Consider the following 19193-nt stretch of genomic DNA (forward strand, 5'->3'; position numbering starts at 1 on the left):
AGAAGATGTTACACAATTGCAAAATAGTTACAGTAAAAAATGCAAGAAGTGTTAAAGCTCTTCTTTCTAATAAGAATCCACTAAGATTTGCATCAGCACTTCCATTCCAAATGCAGACATCTGCAGAGATCCTAATTTTAGTATGGTACAAAGACAAAAGTCTTAATAGAGGAAAAAGCAGAGAGCCAATCTCTCAAACCTTTCCCTTTGCGATTAAAGATTCAGAGCAGACAGTTATCCCCAGCAGAACAAAGCTGCTGGATCCTCTAAAGTCTGACACAAACCACCCTTTAGTAGCTGTGAATAAGTCCATAAGACCAGGGGAAAGACTGGGGGGATGTGGGGAACGCATGACCCATAAATTCCTTACTTCCAAGTCTTACTCGCACATTGTTGCCTAAGTCTGCAGATATCCCAAAATTTTGGTGACTGCCAAGGCAACCATTAATTCACTTCTGTCCAAAAAAAAAAAAAGTCCAAAGCCTCCTGGATCAACAGTTTTTTGAAACAATGCAAGACCTGTGATGCGGTGCTGGAACACGCAAGTGGCTGGAACAGTATCTCAAAACTACTGCTTGCCAGTAATTCAAAATAAGGTATTCTCATCCTAGAATACAAACACACATATAAGGAGGGAAGTGGTTTGGGTTCACACCCTACTCTAACCCAGCTGCAGGTCAGCCTTATTCAGACAAGCTCCACCTGCCCTTAAACCCTGTTCTCCCACAACACAACCATACAACTTCATGTCAACACAGCCTGGTTAACCACCAAAAGGTAATGACAACCAAATGTTAAAAGCACCATGTGTTTCAGCACATTTTCAGTGTGTCTACTGAAACACCTACATTTGGTTCTGAGACAAAGACGAAATGCTAACAAGCAGTTAACAGGGCTACAGTAGCAACTCAGCCCTTCATTTAGACAGCAAATTAGACTGGAAAAGCGGGCAGAAAAATCCCTCCTTTTAATAGAAACAGCACCGGTGGCATAGAGGCCATCTTACAGAAAATCAGTAAGGCCTTACAGATCATCAATAGCATTCAGCTTCACTCCAAAAGCAAGAACTCAATGCAACGCTTAAAGAACAGTTAGAGTCAATGGGAAGCTGTTAGGTAGCAGCACTAGCTAACCATTTCCCAATAAAATGGATAGGAAATATGCAGCAGATTGTTTATAACCACACAAGTCGTCTTAATTCCTAAATATAAAAGATCTGAGTTTAGAGAAAACATGTTAAACTTTCTGCAAGCATGATGATCATTACAGATCCAGTACTTCATCAAGGCAACTCCAAGTCCCAGCAAGATAGCAAGCAAAAGGCATAATCTGACAGCTACATTTCCAAAATATTACACTCCAGCTGCATGGCCAGAAGTGTAGAAATGCAATCCAAACAGATGTCCATGATGAAGGCATGGCACAAGGAATCCATGCTAACTTTGAGTCTGATGTATTGCACATACCACTTCACAGAAATTTTTTGACAGATGATGAACAGCCCTTTCAGCTTAAGGTCAGATGGAGGAGCAAGTTTTAATGAGAATCGTGCCCACATACCAGATATCTCCACGTAGTTTTAGCTACAGTTCTAAAAAGCTTTGAAAATGTTCTGTCTGAAGGTAAATGCTCACATGAATAAACTACATAAATCAAGTACACCTCTTTTTAAACTAAAGTATCCTCTAAGCCTATCTGCTTCAATCACAACACCCTCAACTGGTGGGCAGCCTAAGAAGCCACAACCACCTTGAGTAACAAAATTGTAACAAGCAAATTTTGAACTAAGATGAAGTACAGAAACTGTGCAATCTGACCTAAAAATCTCAACATTATAAATGTGCTTGTAAACAGTAAGACTACTATCTCTTACACTGAAAAACATGATCCTATTGCCTTTACACACCCTCATCTGTCTATTCCTCTGTCTCTCATATTACAGTAACACTGCAATCTTCCTGGACTGGCACAGTTTCTTAAGTTTTTATATCCAGCACAGTGAAGTCCTAGCCCATAGATAAAATACCACATGGCAGCAACAGCAATAAGTCATTTTCTATTAATAAGTGAAAGAAAAATATTTTATCCTCACTTTTAACAACTATACACACCGAACAGTTTAGGTTCAATAATGTATTATTACATAGCATTACTAAAAGACATATATACAAACTCCTCTGAAAGTAAAAAACAAAATACATCTGCATTACAGAGATGATGAATTAATTTTTCTGAAAAAATAATTCAGAAGAACCTAAGACATTCCACATTTGCCTCTTAAAATAAGGTAAGAAAGTGATGAAAGTGTATTTCTTAATGCCAGTTAACCTGACCAAATTGATTTTATTTTCTGAGTAAAATTACCTTCATCCATTGAGAGTCTATAGTTGGCAAATAGAGCACGCTGCAGACTGAGATGCCACACTGCTATTACTGGGCCAGGGAGCTGAGTTTTCAATCTGTTTTCTCCTGATACTTGCTTTCAGATATCTGCTCTCTTAACCTTGTCAGTCTCACTCATTTTCTTTCTGAAGTCTGAAAATGCAACAATGAGAATAAAGGATTTCCTGCAAATCAGTCCTTTTGCATGCAGTTTGTCATCTCCAACATTTTTTCCTCCTATTTTTACTGAATTGCTCAGTTTCAGTGTTACAGTACCTATACTCTTTCTCAAAGAACTTCTAAAATTTTATATGTAGAAATGGCCTAAAAGAATGCCTTTCCTGTTTTCAATCTCACAATACAAGGACTAATAAAAGAACAAAAGGAAGCTAAAAAACCATCATCTTTAGGAGAAATGGATGTGTAATTTAAAGCTGAATTATAATTGAAATAACTCCCCCATAAATTGAGAGGCAGGCAGTGATCCTCTATTTTTAGGCTGAGAAAGTTTTGTGCAGGAACTGTGTTCATACACTCACACTCCTGTTAAAAAAAAATTTATCAGAGCACACCACTGCTCAGGTCTTCATCCATTTTTTCACAAAATGTCAGACTAACTTAAGCAAGCGGGAACTTGGACTTGATTGCACTGAGAACAATTTCATAAGATTTACCGAAATATTCACGGAACCAGCAGCAGAGTCACTGGGATGGGGGTCGTCATATAATTAGAGACTGAGCAGTAAGACTATCTGTATGGAAATGCCATGCCACAAAAAACGTGAACTAGTGGCAGAAAACCACCCACCTTCTAGTCCACAGTAAGGAGGCCACTGAAATTTCACAAGACAGTTCTGAAAAAAGTGTGTAACTGCAGCAGAAAAAGACACTGAAGGAGATTCCAGAAACGCTGTCACAAAAACATTGCCCTCACAGCAGCAGCTGTGTTAAAGCCTCCCCAGGTCGCCAAGCCCTCAGATTCATTTGTTCACTTGGCTTTTGCAGAGTTTCCTTAATTCTCCTTTTTATTTCTTTCAGGAATAAACACTTTCTGTCCAGCTATCTTTGTGTTTTCTTCTATCTGGATTTGTCATTGATTTATTTCGGCTACACTTCCACTATGATTTTATACTCTGGAGACACAGTCAACAGCCTGACAAGGCACGGGGAAGAACAAAGGGAAAGAAAGATCATTACAACAACAGACAGGTGAAATATGGACACAGACACATAAGATGACTAGATGTGCATGTTCATTAGATTTCTTGTTCTAGCACCAATACGCCCTACCCACATTGCATGAACAACAGTTATAAATAGATAATGAAGAGACTGTCCCTACCCCAAATTGCTTACATTCTAGGTATCAAATGACAGTCGAACCCAGACAAGCTCAGGGAGCAATTTTACACAGTGATTATAAAGGCTAAATGGATTATATCTTACCTAGATTATTTGCTGTTTCCTTTTAAATGTATTTAATGTACATTTATCTCGCCATATCACAGGGAATTACACCATCCCTTCAAAGCCTCGGGCCAAACAATTCTGTAAAATCTGTATTTAATGACTTTTAAAAGTAACAAAGGTATCTAAACAATATAACACTTTTGCTAAACAATCAAAGCACTATAATTCTGGTAACCAATAAAAAACTCTGAAACTCATAAGTATACAATGATTACCAATGTAAGCTTCTGGCAAGACTAATATCCATTTATCCACAAGCACATTTCTGCGTATCACTTTCATGAAAAACAACTGCACTATTTCCTAAACCAAACCTGCACACAACATGCAGGAACTCTCATAACAAGGAACTACTTGCAATGCTGGTGACTCTACAGTGTCACTGTCGACTGCTGATTGACATAAGGCCATTTCAGTGTAATAAATAAGACTTGATATAAGGTTTTCCAATGTTTAAGGAGAAATCCACTATTAACAGAGTTTGGGGACATGACCTTTGTTACTAGATATGGTTTGCAAGGTAGTAATTTACATTCCATGGCTAGGATTAAGTGTTCTTCATAGGTTGTCATTAAATTTCCCACTTGAATTTGCTATTTTGAAAGCATTAAGTAATCAGAATTTTCTGATGAAAGATTGTGATTTCCTCCATTATTCCTTCCTTTGACTTTTCCTGTGTTCTTTTAAATTTCTTTTAATTTCTTCCTTACAAGCTGCCCAAAGGACAAGGTGCAGCAAGGGGATATCTCAATACAATCAGAAACACACAAAAATTACCCAGATCAACAGGTATTTACATTATTAAAGCAGTTAGGGGTGTTAATAAAGCACCAGGATCACAGATGCTGTAGAGATCCAAGATAAAGCACGGTGCCTGTCTCAAGAGTTCCCAAGAAAAGGCAAGGCAAACCACAGCCGATAGGTACACACACAGGGGAGGAACGACAAAAGCGCGACAAACTTTGTCAAGACAACAGGCAGAGGATTCAGCATGTTTTGGGTTGAACTGTCCCAAGTGTTTTATCATGACCTTAAGGAGAGTTTTAAGAATGGAATTTTAAGGAAGACAACAAAGGCACAGAGGATGCTCACAGCACACACTTCTCTAACATGAAAGACAGGCAGGAAAAACAACAAAAAAGTATCCACTGCAATTTTGATATTCAGTGAATGAAAATGCTGGTATTACCAGCCTGTGACAGAAACTGAGATTTAAATTATGAGCCACAGGTGACTGGCAGCATGGGATACACTGGAAAACACAAGCTGAAAGGCAAGATGCAAGAAGGCAGCACTATCAAGGAAACAATGTGATCGGGAGTTTAGGGAAATATTTTAAGCAGGATTCAGATAACCTTGAAAAAAACAGTGAAAACAGTAAAAATCATTGGATACCTGACTTTCATAACACATACTATGGGAGATGAAAGAGTATGGGAAAAGTCAAGAGACAGAGTGTCTTGGAAGACATGAGAGGTTGGGATCAACTTCTGCACACACGCATTTGTTTAATACGCACTATAGAAAAATTTTAAAAGGGGAAGTTTTATTTGTTCGGGGTTTTTTTCTCCCACATTTAATTTTCAGCTTGTATGTATACAGAAATAAAGCACATTCCTTAAATTCTTTATGGATAGTAGATCATATTGATTACAATTTCTATGAAAAATGGAACAATACACCAGGTAAGTAACACTTTCATTCTCTTGTAATCTACACCATGAAAATGTCTTTCTGAACTGATAATCTTGACCAAAGCCTACACATAACTCGTGAAAAGCTATTACTGCAAAGGATCACAGGTAATCTTTCAGCCAAAAAAAGAATACTTCACACCATTTGAAATGCTTAGAGATTGAACATACACAAGCTGCATAGTGAGGTAAATAATCACCATTCACAATGTAACATTAATATTTACTCACAATTCCTGGCACACCACCAAGATTTTATTTTAATTTTGCACATTAAGAAGATAAAAGGTGAGAGCATTAGGGAATATCGCATTGCCAAGTATTATTATTATATTTTGCCAAGAAAAGGACAATTACAGGAAATAATTTAACACTGCTTCCCTCACCCCACATGCAGACAAAAACTGAGGCCTTAGCAAATCTAAAACCATAAATGGCATGTAGAAGATAATTATACTGGCAATAACTATACTTTTACACAATAAAACTTAAGAATCAAGTGACACAATGGAATTAGTAGGCAGCATGCTTGAAGTAAGCAACCTGATGCGTAATCAAATTCTGGGTCAGCTTGTGTTTAACATTGCCAATTTTTTCGTGGTAGCCAAAAGATATCCTGGTAAAAGAATTAATGGACAGTGGGTACAACAATGGATAAATACACCAATGGATAATGAATACATCTCAGCCTAACCCAGAAAGCTTTTGAAGTATCATTCCCCAAGAAACAGTAGGTACAAAAATGGAAGCGTGTGCATATTTCTGATATATTTCCTCGTTCATTCACTGGACAAGACTGTGTTACGTGACCCTGCAGCTTCACCCGGTGTGGCAGTATCTACGTGCAGCGTGGGGAACCACAGAGCAGTTGCTGACATTTCATCAGTTGAGATGGCACCAATAAAGAGAATAAAAATAGGATGGCCGACTCAGATCATCCCCAAAAAAGGCATTGCTTCACTGCTATCACTCACCAGTTTCTTGGTGACACTGGCTACTTATTTCTAATGGACTCTGGCTCTCTTGCCCTACAGTTAATCTTTTCTTGCCTCCACCCACCATAAACTGTTTTACAGTGGATTGCAAACCAGGGGAATTCCTACATCTGAACTGATGGCATGCTAAGCACACTGAATTATCAGCTTTCAGGTAGTACCAAAATACAAAGGAGGAATTGAATCAAAAACTTGATGGAGAATAGCCCTTCATCACACTGTGCTGCTCTGAAACACTGACCTGTCCACAGACAGGGCAAAGCAGCCCAGCTGTGCCAAGACCAAGGACAAAATGAGCATCTCTGTCTTCCAGCAAACACTTCAGGAAGCTACAATCAGACAAAGCTCCCTTCCTCTCCAGGGTGTCTAGAAATCACAAGTACTTTTTTAGAGGGATCAGAAGAGGTCAAAGATAAACTAAGTTGCATTCTTGTATATATGTATGTATATAGAAATAAAGGACGTTCCTTAAATTATTTATGGATAGCAGATCATATTGACTACAATTTCTATCAAGAATGGAGTAATACAAGACATCTTTAGGAACGGCTTTTTGCCTCCCCATGCCTTAGTTTATCCATCTCTATCACCAATACACCCACACTGAAGTCCCTTCCAAAAGTGCTCAAGATCTACGGACAGAAAGCACCCTATATAGAGCTACATTTATATTTCAACAGAGAACAGCAGCAGCCAAAGCAAGGGCTGGTTTTGTGATAAGGATGAAGACAGTCTTCTCCCAGCCAGAGCCCCACACAGCTGATAGCAGGGGTCCACATGGATGCAGTTCACACACGCAAAGCTACCGTTAAAGAGGAATACTGCAGCCTCTCTTGGGCTGCATACATAAAATGGGCTTTCACTGCAGCTAGAGAACACAGATTGTTTGGTGCATCAGAACAGGAATGAACAGTATACAGGGAGTGGACGGAAATACTCTAACGGAGCCTCTCTCTCCTGTCTCTCTCCCTCTGTAGGGAAACACTTTTGTATTGAGCCAAAACCAAATTATACATGTCAGCCAGCTTTCAGCTCCAAGGTCAGCAGAGTACAAAATTCTTCTTAGCAGGGTTATACAAGTAGAAAGGGGTGGGTAACAATTCGACTGAATAAAAGACCAAGTACTATGAGATTACAAAAAAAACCCCAACAACTATTTAAAAAACAACACTTCTGCATTTCTATAATCCAGAACTACATAAAGGAAACCAGAGGCACTGTTGGTAATGGCTGAAAGGTTTCTCTTGGTAATGGTTGGCTTTTTTTTTTTAATAGCTCACTGATTTTGGACTTCATCCATCTCCAGCATCGTGACTACACTTCATATAGTAGTTAACTACAAACCAGAGTGCACTTGTCCAGCCAAGGCTTTTTTGTTTTGTGAAATTCATTGCCCTTCAACACTGCTAACCAGCCACTCCTATTTCAAGCTGATATTCCTAAATTCAGTAAAAATAAGTGTCAGCAAAGGTGCAACTCAGACAAATTAAAATGGAGAATGTTTTTGACTGTGTATGGCTCTGAGTGCCAGTGTACTACATTACTTATCTGGGGGAAGGCTCCAGTCAGTTGATTACTGGGCCCACTAACTGTATCCGTCCCAAGACCCACAAAAGCCAGTTGACCCCTCCCATTCACCAGGGAGGATGCCAGACCAAAAACTTTGTGCATAAGGACTCGTTGGATCAACTGGGCATTAACTTTCAGGCATTTTACTGACAGTCAGGAGTCTGAGCTCCATCCTTGCTACAATAGTTTCCCCCCTCTACTTTGTACCATCCATGTCCTTCCCAGTTGCCTGTTTGGATCAGATGATAACAGGGCAACACAACAATGTCACTTTAACTCCTTCTATTGGAAATAGCAGCAAGGAGCTTTCCCAAATAGCATCTCCCCATTCCATGTAAAGCAGAGCATAAGCACAGCTTTGCCAAACCCCTCAAAAGTTAGGAAAGGAATAGAGTGCTACAAAGCTAATCTACCCTCCTACAGGTGGGAGAATATGGGAACACGTAGTCCTGCCATTTGACCCCCACAGATGAATGCTGTTTCAGAGAAACAACACAAAATTATTGTTTTACAACCAACATGCTTTCATTCATGAAAAACCTCGCTCTTCAGAAGCTGAGTGAACAATTCCTATTGCCTGCTGTAGAAAAAGTGCAAAGAGGAGTAATTTTTTAACTGCTCAGCTCAAACGAAGCTTTACTCTGTACCTCTGATATCTGCTAATTTGGTGACTGAAATGTGATGTAGGTTAAGTACCTTGTTCTGCTTCTCTGCAGAACAAAAAAAGCTAGAGTTTCAATTCTCATTACCTCAAATTAACTTCATCACGACAGGGGCAGAGCCAAGCTTTCTGGGGTCCTTACGTGGCACCTGTTAGTGCTCCAGAAAGGACACAGACAAGGGACGGCAGGTTTCTCTGCTGTCTGCCCACAACCAAGCGTTCCTGTTAGGCTATTGACACCTCTTTCGACAGCAACTTTCACCCTGCACACCCGCACCACTTTTAATCCACTAACAATGGACCAGTTGCCTTGCTTGGAAGTGTCCCCAGGGAGTGCAGGGACTGAATGTGGGGACCAGAGGGTGGGGAACAGAAGGATGACTGTGCCAAGTAACATGTAGTACCACCACCAAGACATAAATCTAAGCTAAAACATTTGTTTACATGCAAGCCTAAAAAAGGTTGGGACAGAGAAAACTAAGTTCAAAAGAGAATCTTCTGGTTATCAAAGTGGAAAGCAAGTCACAAAATAAAAGCATCCTGTTTGATCGTTGATTTAAATAGTTCTGCTGGGCATTTCAGGCTGCAGCCACAGGAACAAAGAAAAAAAATGGGCACTGACCCACTCCAAAATGCATCCAAATCACCGTCACTTGTGAAGAGGCAGAAGGTGACATACTGGGAGCATCACAACAGGTACGTTCTCCTCTGTTATGCTGTTCCTATTACAGTCTGGCACACTTACATGTCTCATCCACTTACTCCACCTTGCCTTTGAATCCATTTGGAGCAGCGAGCCATTAATAACACATCTGTAGTGACTAATACCATAGTTATGACTATTAGGCTACACCATGGACCAAAACATGAAGTGAAAGTGGATCCAGCAGCTTTCCATGAAACCCTCCTCCAGTGCCTGGTGACATTCAACATGCCAAACACCAAAAAGATTTTGTGACAGTGACTGATTTTGCAGAAGCTGCGTCTGATGCCACAGTTCCCCAGCAGCCAGCCGGCCCTTTCATTCCTGCCTCCCTCCCTCTCTCCTCTCCTGTTACTCCAGGTAGGGTATTTCACAGCCCGCAGCCAAAGCCAGTGTGCCTCCTCCTACTCAAATCAGGTGTAACAGCAAGAGAGACAGGAGTTCAAGCAAAACACATCCATGCAGAAGCTTGATTTATTAAGTGTTTGAGCAAGGACTGGGTTGCTAATATTGAAAACTTTAAAGGGGGAAAAATATCAGGACTGCACCATAGTGCTAAGGCTGTCCATATGTACAGATTGGGCATAAGCCCAAATACAACAAGCCTGCTCACAGCTGTGATATATTTAATCAAGTCTTACAGACTCATTATTCTGCACAACCAAATCCAGCACCTGTAAAATTGTTTTATTTCAGCTGTGGGCAAAGCTACTTAAATAACATTTTCAATTTAAAAAGCAGAAACAAAATGTCTTCAAGTCCAAAATGTCTACAGTCAACTGCAGTAACCAGGCAGCGTAGAGGGAATATTTAACCAAGTTCCATGAACTCCTACTCATATGATAAAGCTTTTTGCTATTAATACTTATGGTATCTAATTGCAGGTCTTCAGAACCAAGTGTCTTTTGACTTCCATTACAGAAAATAAGGAGATGAGAGCTTAAACGCATTCTCTGTCCCTCCACCCTTCAAAACCAGCTCTTTTTTCCCACCAAAATTTAATTCCCATCACTATGTTCTCAAAGCTGGACTTCTGAAAATCCATTTCTTATACTGTATTAGTCTTGAAAACTATTTAATCAGTGTGGATATAATATTAACAGTACTGTATGCTAAAAGTGCATAAAAAGCAGCTTTCTTCTCCTCAGCAGCAGGCAGCAAGGCTAACTACTGCTTCGCTTTGACTACACAGTACTAAAAACATTTATATATAAAAGAAAGGAAATTGTGCATGAAAATTGTACAAGTAAACACCACCACATATAAATGAATAAATTGCTATTTTTTTAGCAAATCAGAGCCAGTTCTCATTGCTGCAATATACATGACATCTAAAAGGCAACTGAAAGCTTTTAAAATAAGGATATTTCTTTTCTGAGTCTTCAAAAGTTCTTTTGGCACACTCACACTTTATTATTCAAAATAGCAACAAACCAAAACAGACCCAAAGGACAGAGCTAATCCGACGCAAAGATCTTCCCTCTCAGTAAATGTCTCACACAGCACTACTCTTAGCAACAGAATGTTTATACAGCACCAGATGAAGGGAGAGGTTTTTCCCTGACACCTGGGACAAAACCAAAGAACAAAAGCAGCCCCCAATGCAAGACAGAAAAGTTACATTTTTCAAGTGTTCCCACCTAACATAGACAGAAGGCCAGTCAGAACAAGTTACAACCAACCTATTTACCCACTTTCCAGAAAATGCTTGTAAATTTAAACTGTGTGAAACATCTAACTACCTCTTTCATTCCATCAAAAGGCTTCATCAGCAATGGACAATAAAGCCACTGCATTGACCTATAGAGGCTGGTAGGTTAATCTATTCTGACCTTATCTTTATTCAATCATGAAACTGAAAGATTGCCTGAATAACTTACCACCATTCAACAATGCCAACAGTCACTCTTTCACTGCATTGCTCCTCCAAAGTGCCCTCCAACCTAATTTTTAAATTATGGGGGATATTTAAAATTTTCAACTATTAATTGTAAAATAAACCAAAACGCCACTTCTCATTCATCGGTACAGAACACAGGAAAGAGGTAAACAACCAAAAGAAGAAGAAAATTTGTCTTGCCCTTGCATATCTCTTTCAGAGTTTCAACATCACTTACTGTCAATTTTAGACAATATGCTATCTCTTATTAACTGTCAATCACATCTTTTATTTATAGTATTTTCACTCAAATAGAGGAAACTAGACAAAAAAGATACTATTCGATAAAAACTGCCTTGTAACAATACATTTAATCATACAGACCTTAACACTTTGTATTTTAATAACTACTGGCTCGTTCTCAAAACCCATTCCGTGAGGGTGCTCAGCACTAAAGATAGCAAAGCAGAGAGTTGAAATTAAGCACATAATTAGGCCCACAGCAGCCAGTCAGCTGGAGTCATCACTCAGTGATTGATTTAATCACTCAGCTCCCTCATATTTAAAGTTCACAGCCTATGCTTAAGTGTCCTTCTGCAGAAAAGTCTCCCCTGCTCAACACCATACAGCACACAATCCTACACGAGTATTTTCCTGCCTTTAATAGTAAAATAACCATCCATACAAAGAAACTACACAGACTTACATCAACCTGTTATAACAAGGCAGCTTTGAGAAGAGCAAGAGTTACAAGAACACACTTTCAGCACAGGATCCTTCGTGCATTCATGTTTAACTGTGTGGCTGTAATTCTTGAAAACAGATCACTCTTCACGTGACCAGTCAGGTAGTGAAACAAAGACAGCGCTATGTTCTCATTTTAAGTATCAGTCAGAGCACTTACTCTTCAGCATCAAATAAATGGATTTTCATTTAACTTGCTACACGTGTAAGTGGGTTGGCAACAGAAGATAATATCACAGCACAAACCACCATCAGGCACCTAAACTGAAATCTGAAAATGCCTTGAAAAAGCACCATGCCAATCTCTTTTTAAAATGATCCCAGGAACAAAGTCTAAGCTTAAATCTATTCCTAATTAGATTTAGGCAGATGCTTAAAATACCAGGCAAGATTAAGCGTCATCACCTTTTCCCAAAAGCAGGATCAAAGAACAGAGAAGTAAACCATAAGCCAGTAACTACAACATGCAATGCAAGATAAATGGGAAACAAAGGAAGGAGCTTTCCCTTTTGATTGCAGAAGATACTTACAAACTACTCATAGGACTGCAGTACCTCAAAGGTTCCTACCTTGAAAAGCTGTGATATGACCAACGATCATGTACTTCAGTTCGAAGTTCAGTGCCTGGATACTCTGAGTCCTCTCCCTTCGAACAGCTGCCTGGTAGCTTTCTTCCATTTTTTTGGTGCAACACGTTGGTGCTCGATGTTGACAGATCTGTAAATCTGACTCTTAAAGCAAACAAGAAAAACACAATTAGAAAACCTTCCCACTTCGACCATAAAAATAATGCTTCTTCATGTCAAAGCAACCATGTTTAAAATTTTGAAACAAAAAACAACTCATAAGGAATGACGTTGCAAAAGTCCATTATTGTCTCAAGAACACTAATTTATTAATGTTTGAGCTGAATTTGGTTATCATCACATTAATCAGCTACTAACATGTTTTATACTGTTAAGAGCATTGGGCACAAAATCATCTAAACAGAGTCAAGGGCACAGCAGAATCACTGAATATGCGCAAAGGGGAAGCATTCCCACTGCAGACCTTGTTCTAAGGGCATCATAACTTGAACATCTGAGTGAAAACCATGCCTCAAATTAGGATGCAATATTCACCTGTGTAGTGCCTCAAGGAACCACTTATTCACCTCTTACACTTGCGGAAAGCTCTCAGAAAAATCTTTGAACTCCTAAGCAGCTCATTTCCCCCCCGCCCAATAAAAGGCATTTGAGTTTTTCAAAAGCTATGGTAGCTGAAGTAGCTTCCCCCCCTTTTCTCTCTAGTTTTAACACATTTAGTTCCTTTCTGAATCAGATTTCAAAACAAAACAGGCAGCAATAGTTGCCACAAAACCAGAACTGATGCCTGATTCTGCACCAGCCTCAGTTTAGGAGTCTATGGCCAAAGGAAAGGAATTGACTCCACACAGAGACCCAGAGCTACCTGCAACCCCTGGGAAGTCAGAGGCCGCTATATTTCAACTTCTAGGCTTAACTTTCACTGTAAGTCAAAAAGTATTTACCGGAACTAAAAAGAATTGGTTTGAAACTTAGTAGATCTCCATCTACTAACCTCCATCAAGTACCCTTGAAGTTTTTGAAATTTGTCTACATCTAAAATAAAGGCAATAAAATCACTCCCACCTCAGAACTACAGAGAACATTGAAAGTCAATGAAAAATAACAGGGATCTCTGGATTTAAGTTGCTGTTAAGTTGCTCCCCACACAGCAACAACAGGACCAGAAGGCACAAATGAGTGGAAACAGCCCTGATTCTCCAAAGGGCCATATTCCTCCAGAGGATTCCATATAGGCTACCACAGAGCACCTGAGACCAGGTCTCGGGACAGAAATATTAATGAACAATTATATCGCATTAGTCCTCATCATCTGGCCTCACAGGTTCACACATAGCAAGACCCCACATGCAGTTGACAATGATGAAAAACAAGAAGGTACAAGGATGCACCAAAAAAAGCAATAGAGGAACACCCAACCAACCAACCAGGCTCTGCTCAGGGCCCGCTCAACCGCTCATTAAGATCAAAACTGCAGGGAGGAGTTCCAATAAATCTCCCTCGCCAGGAAAACAAAACAAAAAAACCACAACACACCACCCAAAAAAAAAACCCCACAACACTGAACTGGTTGAAATGTCTCATTTGACTTGAAAGTATTGGTTTGAGTTTACAATAACTCTCATTTGAAAGTACAGCTAATTTACATCAAAAAGGTCAAAACCAAAGTGAAATATTTCAATTCACCTACATTTTATATCAGTTCACACCAAAGCTGTCACGGGCTGGGCTGACTCAGGATACCATTTTGGAGGTGAATTTGTTTCATGCTTTGATATCTCAAAAACAAGAAAAAACAACTCTGCCCACTCAAATCTGAGGTCCGAAACCCAGCTGAAAGCCCTTGAGAGGAGACCACCACACACCAGCACAAACCAGCAGGCTGCTAAAAGCAGCGGCTCATCACCGGCTGGGCACGCTCGCCTGCTCTCCTGTGCCAGAGAAGCTGTCCCAGGTTGAAATTAGCTTCTTGGCCAGGCTGATTTTAACTTGGATTGGTTCCCTGATCCAGCTCACCCCATTAACATATGTTTGTTCTGTCACAATGAACTGGGGGTTGAGGAAGGACCACTTCTGAGTTGCCACCACAAAGTATATGTGGAATTATACTACAGACCGCTAAGCAAATAACTCAGTTTTGCAAATAAGTATCTGAGCAGAGGGGTTGTAAATGTTACTTAGCATCTACAATGCCACACTGCTGTTACTCAGAGCATTTCTCCTTACAGCAGCCCTCTGAATTTTTGTTTGAAAGACTTTCGTAAAGCTCAGACCTGTAGCAAAAGGGTGTGAAATACAGACTGGTCCATGCTGCCTACATGCTGGTCCTCACAAGAAAGCTCCACACAGCAATCAGTGCTGTGCATAGCGCTCCCCTTTGAACCGCCTCACCGCAAGAACCTGCATCTCCTCCAGAAAGCTCTGAGAATACGGCTGTCTCAGCTGGAACTGCACTCCTGGGATTCCCCACCCAGCTATCTCCTCCAATTAATACTCCAAGAGCCTGAAGATTAGTTTTTGCTGGTCCAGAGCCAAAATGATGCAGAGGGCACACAAACAGAAACAGCGCTGAGCCCCTGACAGTTAAGGAGCCTGATGTAAAACACAGAGCATTAAAAGACTGGCAAAGAGCACGCCCCACCACCCCAGCCGTACTATCAGGCCAGTGCTGTCGTGCAGAGAGCCTGGCAATTTCATTTGCTTCAATACTAGCCTGGGGGTGTCACTTCTAAGAAAATTATAGAAACCTAATAAAAGTTTTCAGTGCTATACATGCCTGGGTGCTGAGATTAAATTAAAACCGCTCACTAATATCTTGAAGTCTTTAATAACTCTGATATTAAAATTAGTTTATCTCATCTCTTTCATCTTAAGGTAAAATACCCTCTACAACAGAGAAAGAAGTAGGGAAGAACCGTGACCCAGTGGTGACCAAGCAGCATGTTGCACAAACACTGCCGGGACATGGGGTGAGCACCCCAGCTCTCCCCAAAACACAGCACCCCCTGAGCCCCACACACACCCTCCTTAGCGCAGCACCACCAGTCAGCAGCGGGGAGACCACCTCATGGGCAAACTCCTCCTCAGAGCTCAGGAACAGAGCCATTCTATACACCAGAGAAAAAGCACCGCTTGTGAATGAGGGAAGAAAACTTACCAGCAGCAATATTTCTCTCTGAGACCTTCTTACCCCAAGCTGGTCCCCTTATTTCTCAACTAATAACTTAGTTTGGAAGGAACTTCTAGTTCGACTTTCCCCTTAAAGCAGGTCAAACTGCATATGGGCTTTCTTCAGTCAAGTTTTAAGCATCTCCAAGGACAGATCATCCCACAACTTCTCAGGGCTCCTGTTCCAATATTTGACCACTCCAGTGTTAAAAAAGTAAATTAAAAAAATTGTATCTAGTGAGAATTTCCCATGTTCAACTTGTGTCCATCACTCCTCAGCACACCACCATGTGCCTGCAAGACTCAGGCTCCACTTGCTCTATTTGCTCCTAGCAGACAGCTGAGGACAGCAGGACATTCTCCCTCCATCTTCTCTTCCTACAACTGAACAAACCCAGCTCTCTATTCCCACACATGCTCCTGACCATAATGGGAGCCCTCCGCTAGACTCTAACACTATGCCACAGATGTGAAACACCTGCAACCCAAGACACCTCTTTATTTCATTTTCTTACGCATGAACTTATTAACAGAGCAGAACACCTTCCACTGTACATGCCGGGGCTTCAATTCTAAGAGGTTTATAGCTTTTCTAAAACAAATCAATTTTCTGCTTCAGATCAGATGGAAGGATTACTCTGACAATTGTACATTATTTTTCCATTCTAGTCTGTTTTTTCCTTGAGTAGTGGTTAAAACTGTGGCTAAGCTTTTTATTTTCTAAAGTGGGAAAACCATAGACTTTACAACCTTACTGTTATTATAAAAAACAGGATAAAGTATCTTGCGCCACTTTGAAAAGAAAAGGCACATTCAGAAGAGCAAGAAAAATTACACTAAACTGGAGTCTAAAGCATGAGTATTTTGGAAAGCAACGATGATTCTTACTCCAAACTCCTCTGCAACCCTAAAAACACTTAATACATGCCAAAGGCATCACTTTCAAACACCTCCTTGTCACAATTATAAATTACTTTAGGTGCTAAATGCACAGAAAACTACACATCTTTACCTGATGTCCATCTGGCCCAGCTCCACCGAAATCAGCTGTAGAGTATTATGCTGTATGTTGCTTGGGGATTTTTTTGGTTTAGATCAGCAGGGGGGTTGGGTTCCATTCTGAACCTTGGTACAAATAAAGTCAGAGACTTTGGCCATTAAAGCTAGCTGAATTAGTATAAGTTCGTAAAAGCATGGAAGCCTGTTTAGCAAATAAAATTAACTACTTTCAAAAGCTACATATATATTCATTTTGTCAGCTGACCAGCTATAATTTAGCAGTTCTCCTAACAGACGGTGGAGATGTCAACTGCTCTGCACTGCCTTTAAAATGTTGTGCGCACTCTGAAAGCTATACTCTGAAACCAGAAAGCAAGACTTAATACATGCTAATTGATCTACCTTCACCAACTTTTTCAAAGATAGGTTGATTTATTTTTTTTTTTTTTTTAAACAAGTTCAGCCAATAGCTTCCACCGCACAGAACACTACTAAGCAAGCATGATCAGAGAGCAAGCTCAGGGCAATCTGTCTTCTAATGGTTTTTATTCATTTGTATTTTGACAAACTTTTCAACAATGTTTCCAAACAAAGCTTTAGTCCAAAGCCCAAGATTTTAAAATTGTACAAATGTCTTCAAAGACTCCAAGATTGATTATATCCCAGTAACACAGAGGAAGGTGCCAGAAATACCTTGCATTGTGTCTGGCCCAGCTGAACAGGAGCCAACCCTTCTCTTGAGACCCATCTGTCTGGTGCAGCTGCTGCCTCAGCTAGAGGAGAATTCAGCAATTAAAACCCAACTAATTTAGGGGAGGACACCAAATCAAATTAAAAAGGAACCAATTTCCAACCAAGGTTCCCCCTGCAACTACTTGGTGCATGAAGAAAGCTCACATTAGTACAGCCACACCAGGGCAAGGGAATCCAGCTACCATAGGCTACCAGAAGTTTGTGAGGTCCATCCTTATGTGGCCCGGCAGTGCTAAAGGCATCATTAGCTTCAGCTTCATGGCTGCTGTCAAGAAACACTCATCCACAGAAACATAAGCCATTCTCACCTAGCAAGGAACCACCTCACACCACACCTCACTCCCAGTGCATCTCAAAATGTTTTCAGCTAGAAAGACACACAAAGTGTATTAAATTCATTGAGCACAAGGTGTGCATAGTCAAACAGATACTATTTGATTTACCAGCGTTTAAAATATGGTAGTTACTACGCTTGAAGTAGTGCATGCCAGGAATTACCAGAAAAAAAAACAATCCACAGGCAAGTGGAACGGACAGATTGGAGCACAGCGCTATGCACTGGTGCAAATGACTGTGGAACGTTAAATAGCAACTAACCCTATAAACCTTCTGCCCCCATGAGCAAGGGATAACATCCAGGCAGCCTCCAGGGAGCAGACTCTTAGTCTCTAAGTCGAAGGGAGGTGTCTGCTCTTCCTGCCCCAAGTAACCTGTGGCCAGGCCTTCCCACACACATCTTCTGACTAGTCAGCAAGAACTTCCCAAGCTGTTTCTAACTCTCTCTGTTTTGTTAAAATAATCCCCACTATCATCTTTAATACAAAGATTATATGGACAAAAAGTATGTTAACAAACAAAAAGCTCACCAATGCAAAGCCTGAATTTGTCCCTTCTATATAGCTTGACAGGACGGTAACTTACAAGTGCAGTTTGGAAAACACAAGTCATGAAAATTTCATTTCCGCCCCCAATCCCTTGTTCCATATTGTACATTAACAGAGGTATTGTTTAAGTTGATCAGTGGACTTTGCATTCTCACTGTTATTCTAAAATACACTGAAGCATCACTAAGGCCATGACCAGACGTGCTATCCCAGTTGAAATAATCACGGCTAAAAGACAAATCTCCAGTTTTAGTAGGTCAAAGTGATGCTTGATAATGTAACTACTAGCATGTGTAGCTACTTCAAGTCAAGGCAAATAGCTTGTATTAACTCAAGAGTTCCTAAGTAGACCTAAAAAAAAAAAAAAAATTATAAAACCCCACAAAATGGGAGGACCATTTTGATTGCACTGGAATTATGCCAGCACATTCAAGGGTGTGGAAACCTTGAATAGGAAAGGGGAATGGGAACAGCAAGAGGCACTAGATGTCACAACTGCAAAGAGCTGGCAGCATCAGCCAGTGCCACAGCTTGCAGGACAGCTGGAGACCATCAGGCACTGGCCCTGGTCAGCTTCCGGAGCAGGAACTCTCCAAAACACACGAGTCTTAAGGGCAGCATCTGCACAACGCAGCATTGTTAGGCTTGTTGTTAAGTACTTTTTGTCTGAGTTTTTCCCACTTTCCTCTGTTGCTTGCCTGGTTCTCA

General features: G+C 40.4%; 1 protein-coding gene across 2 annotated transcripts in view; it reads right to left on the minus strand.

The window, feature by feature from the left end:
- LOC135991313 (glypican-5-like) overlaps positions 1-19193 on the minus strand; it is a 368669-nt gene that overhangs the window by 332112 nt on the left and 17364 nt on the right. For both annotated transcript variants that reach the window (XM_065639812.1, XM_065639811.1), the window contains exon 2: positions 12667-12828. In XM_065639812.1, coding sequence (XP_065495884.1) covers positions 12667-12828 — 162 coding nt within the window. The remainder of the gene's footprint in view (positions 1-12666; positions 12829-19193) is intronic.

Source organism: Caloenas nicobarica, chromosome 8 (genome assembly GCF_036013445.1).
Source record: "Caloenas nicobarica isolate bCalNic1 chromosome 8, bCalNic1.hap1, whole genome shotgun sequence".
NCBI classification, from domain to species: Eukaryota; Metazoa; Chordata; class Aves; order Columbiformes; family Columbidae; genus Caloenas; species Caloenas nicobarica.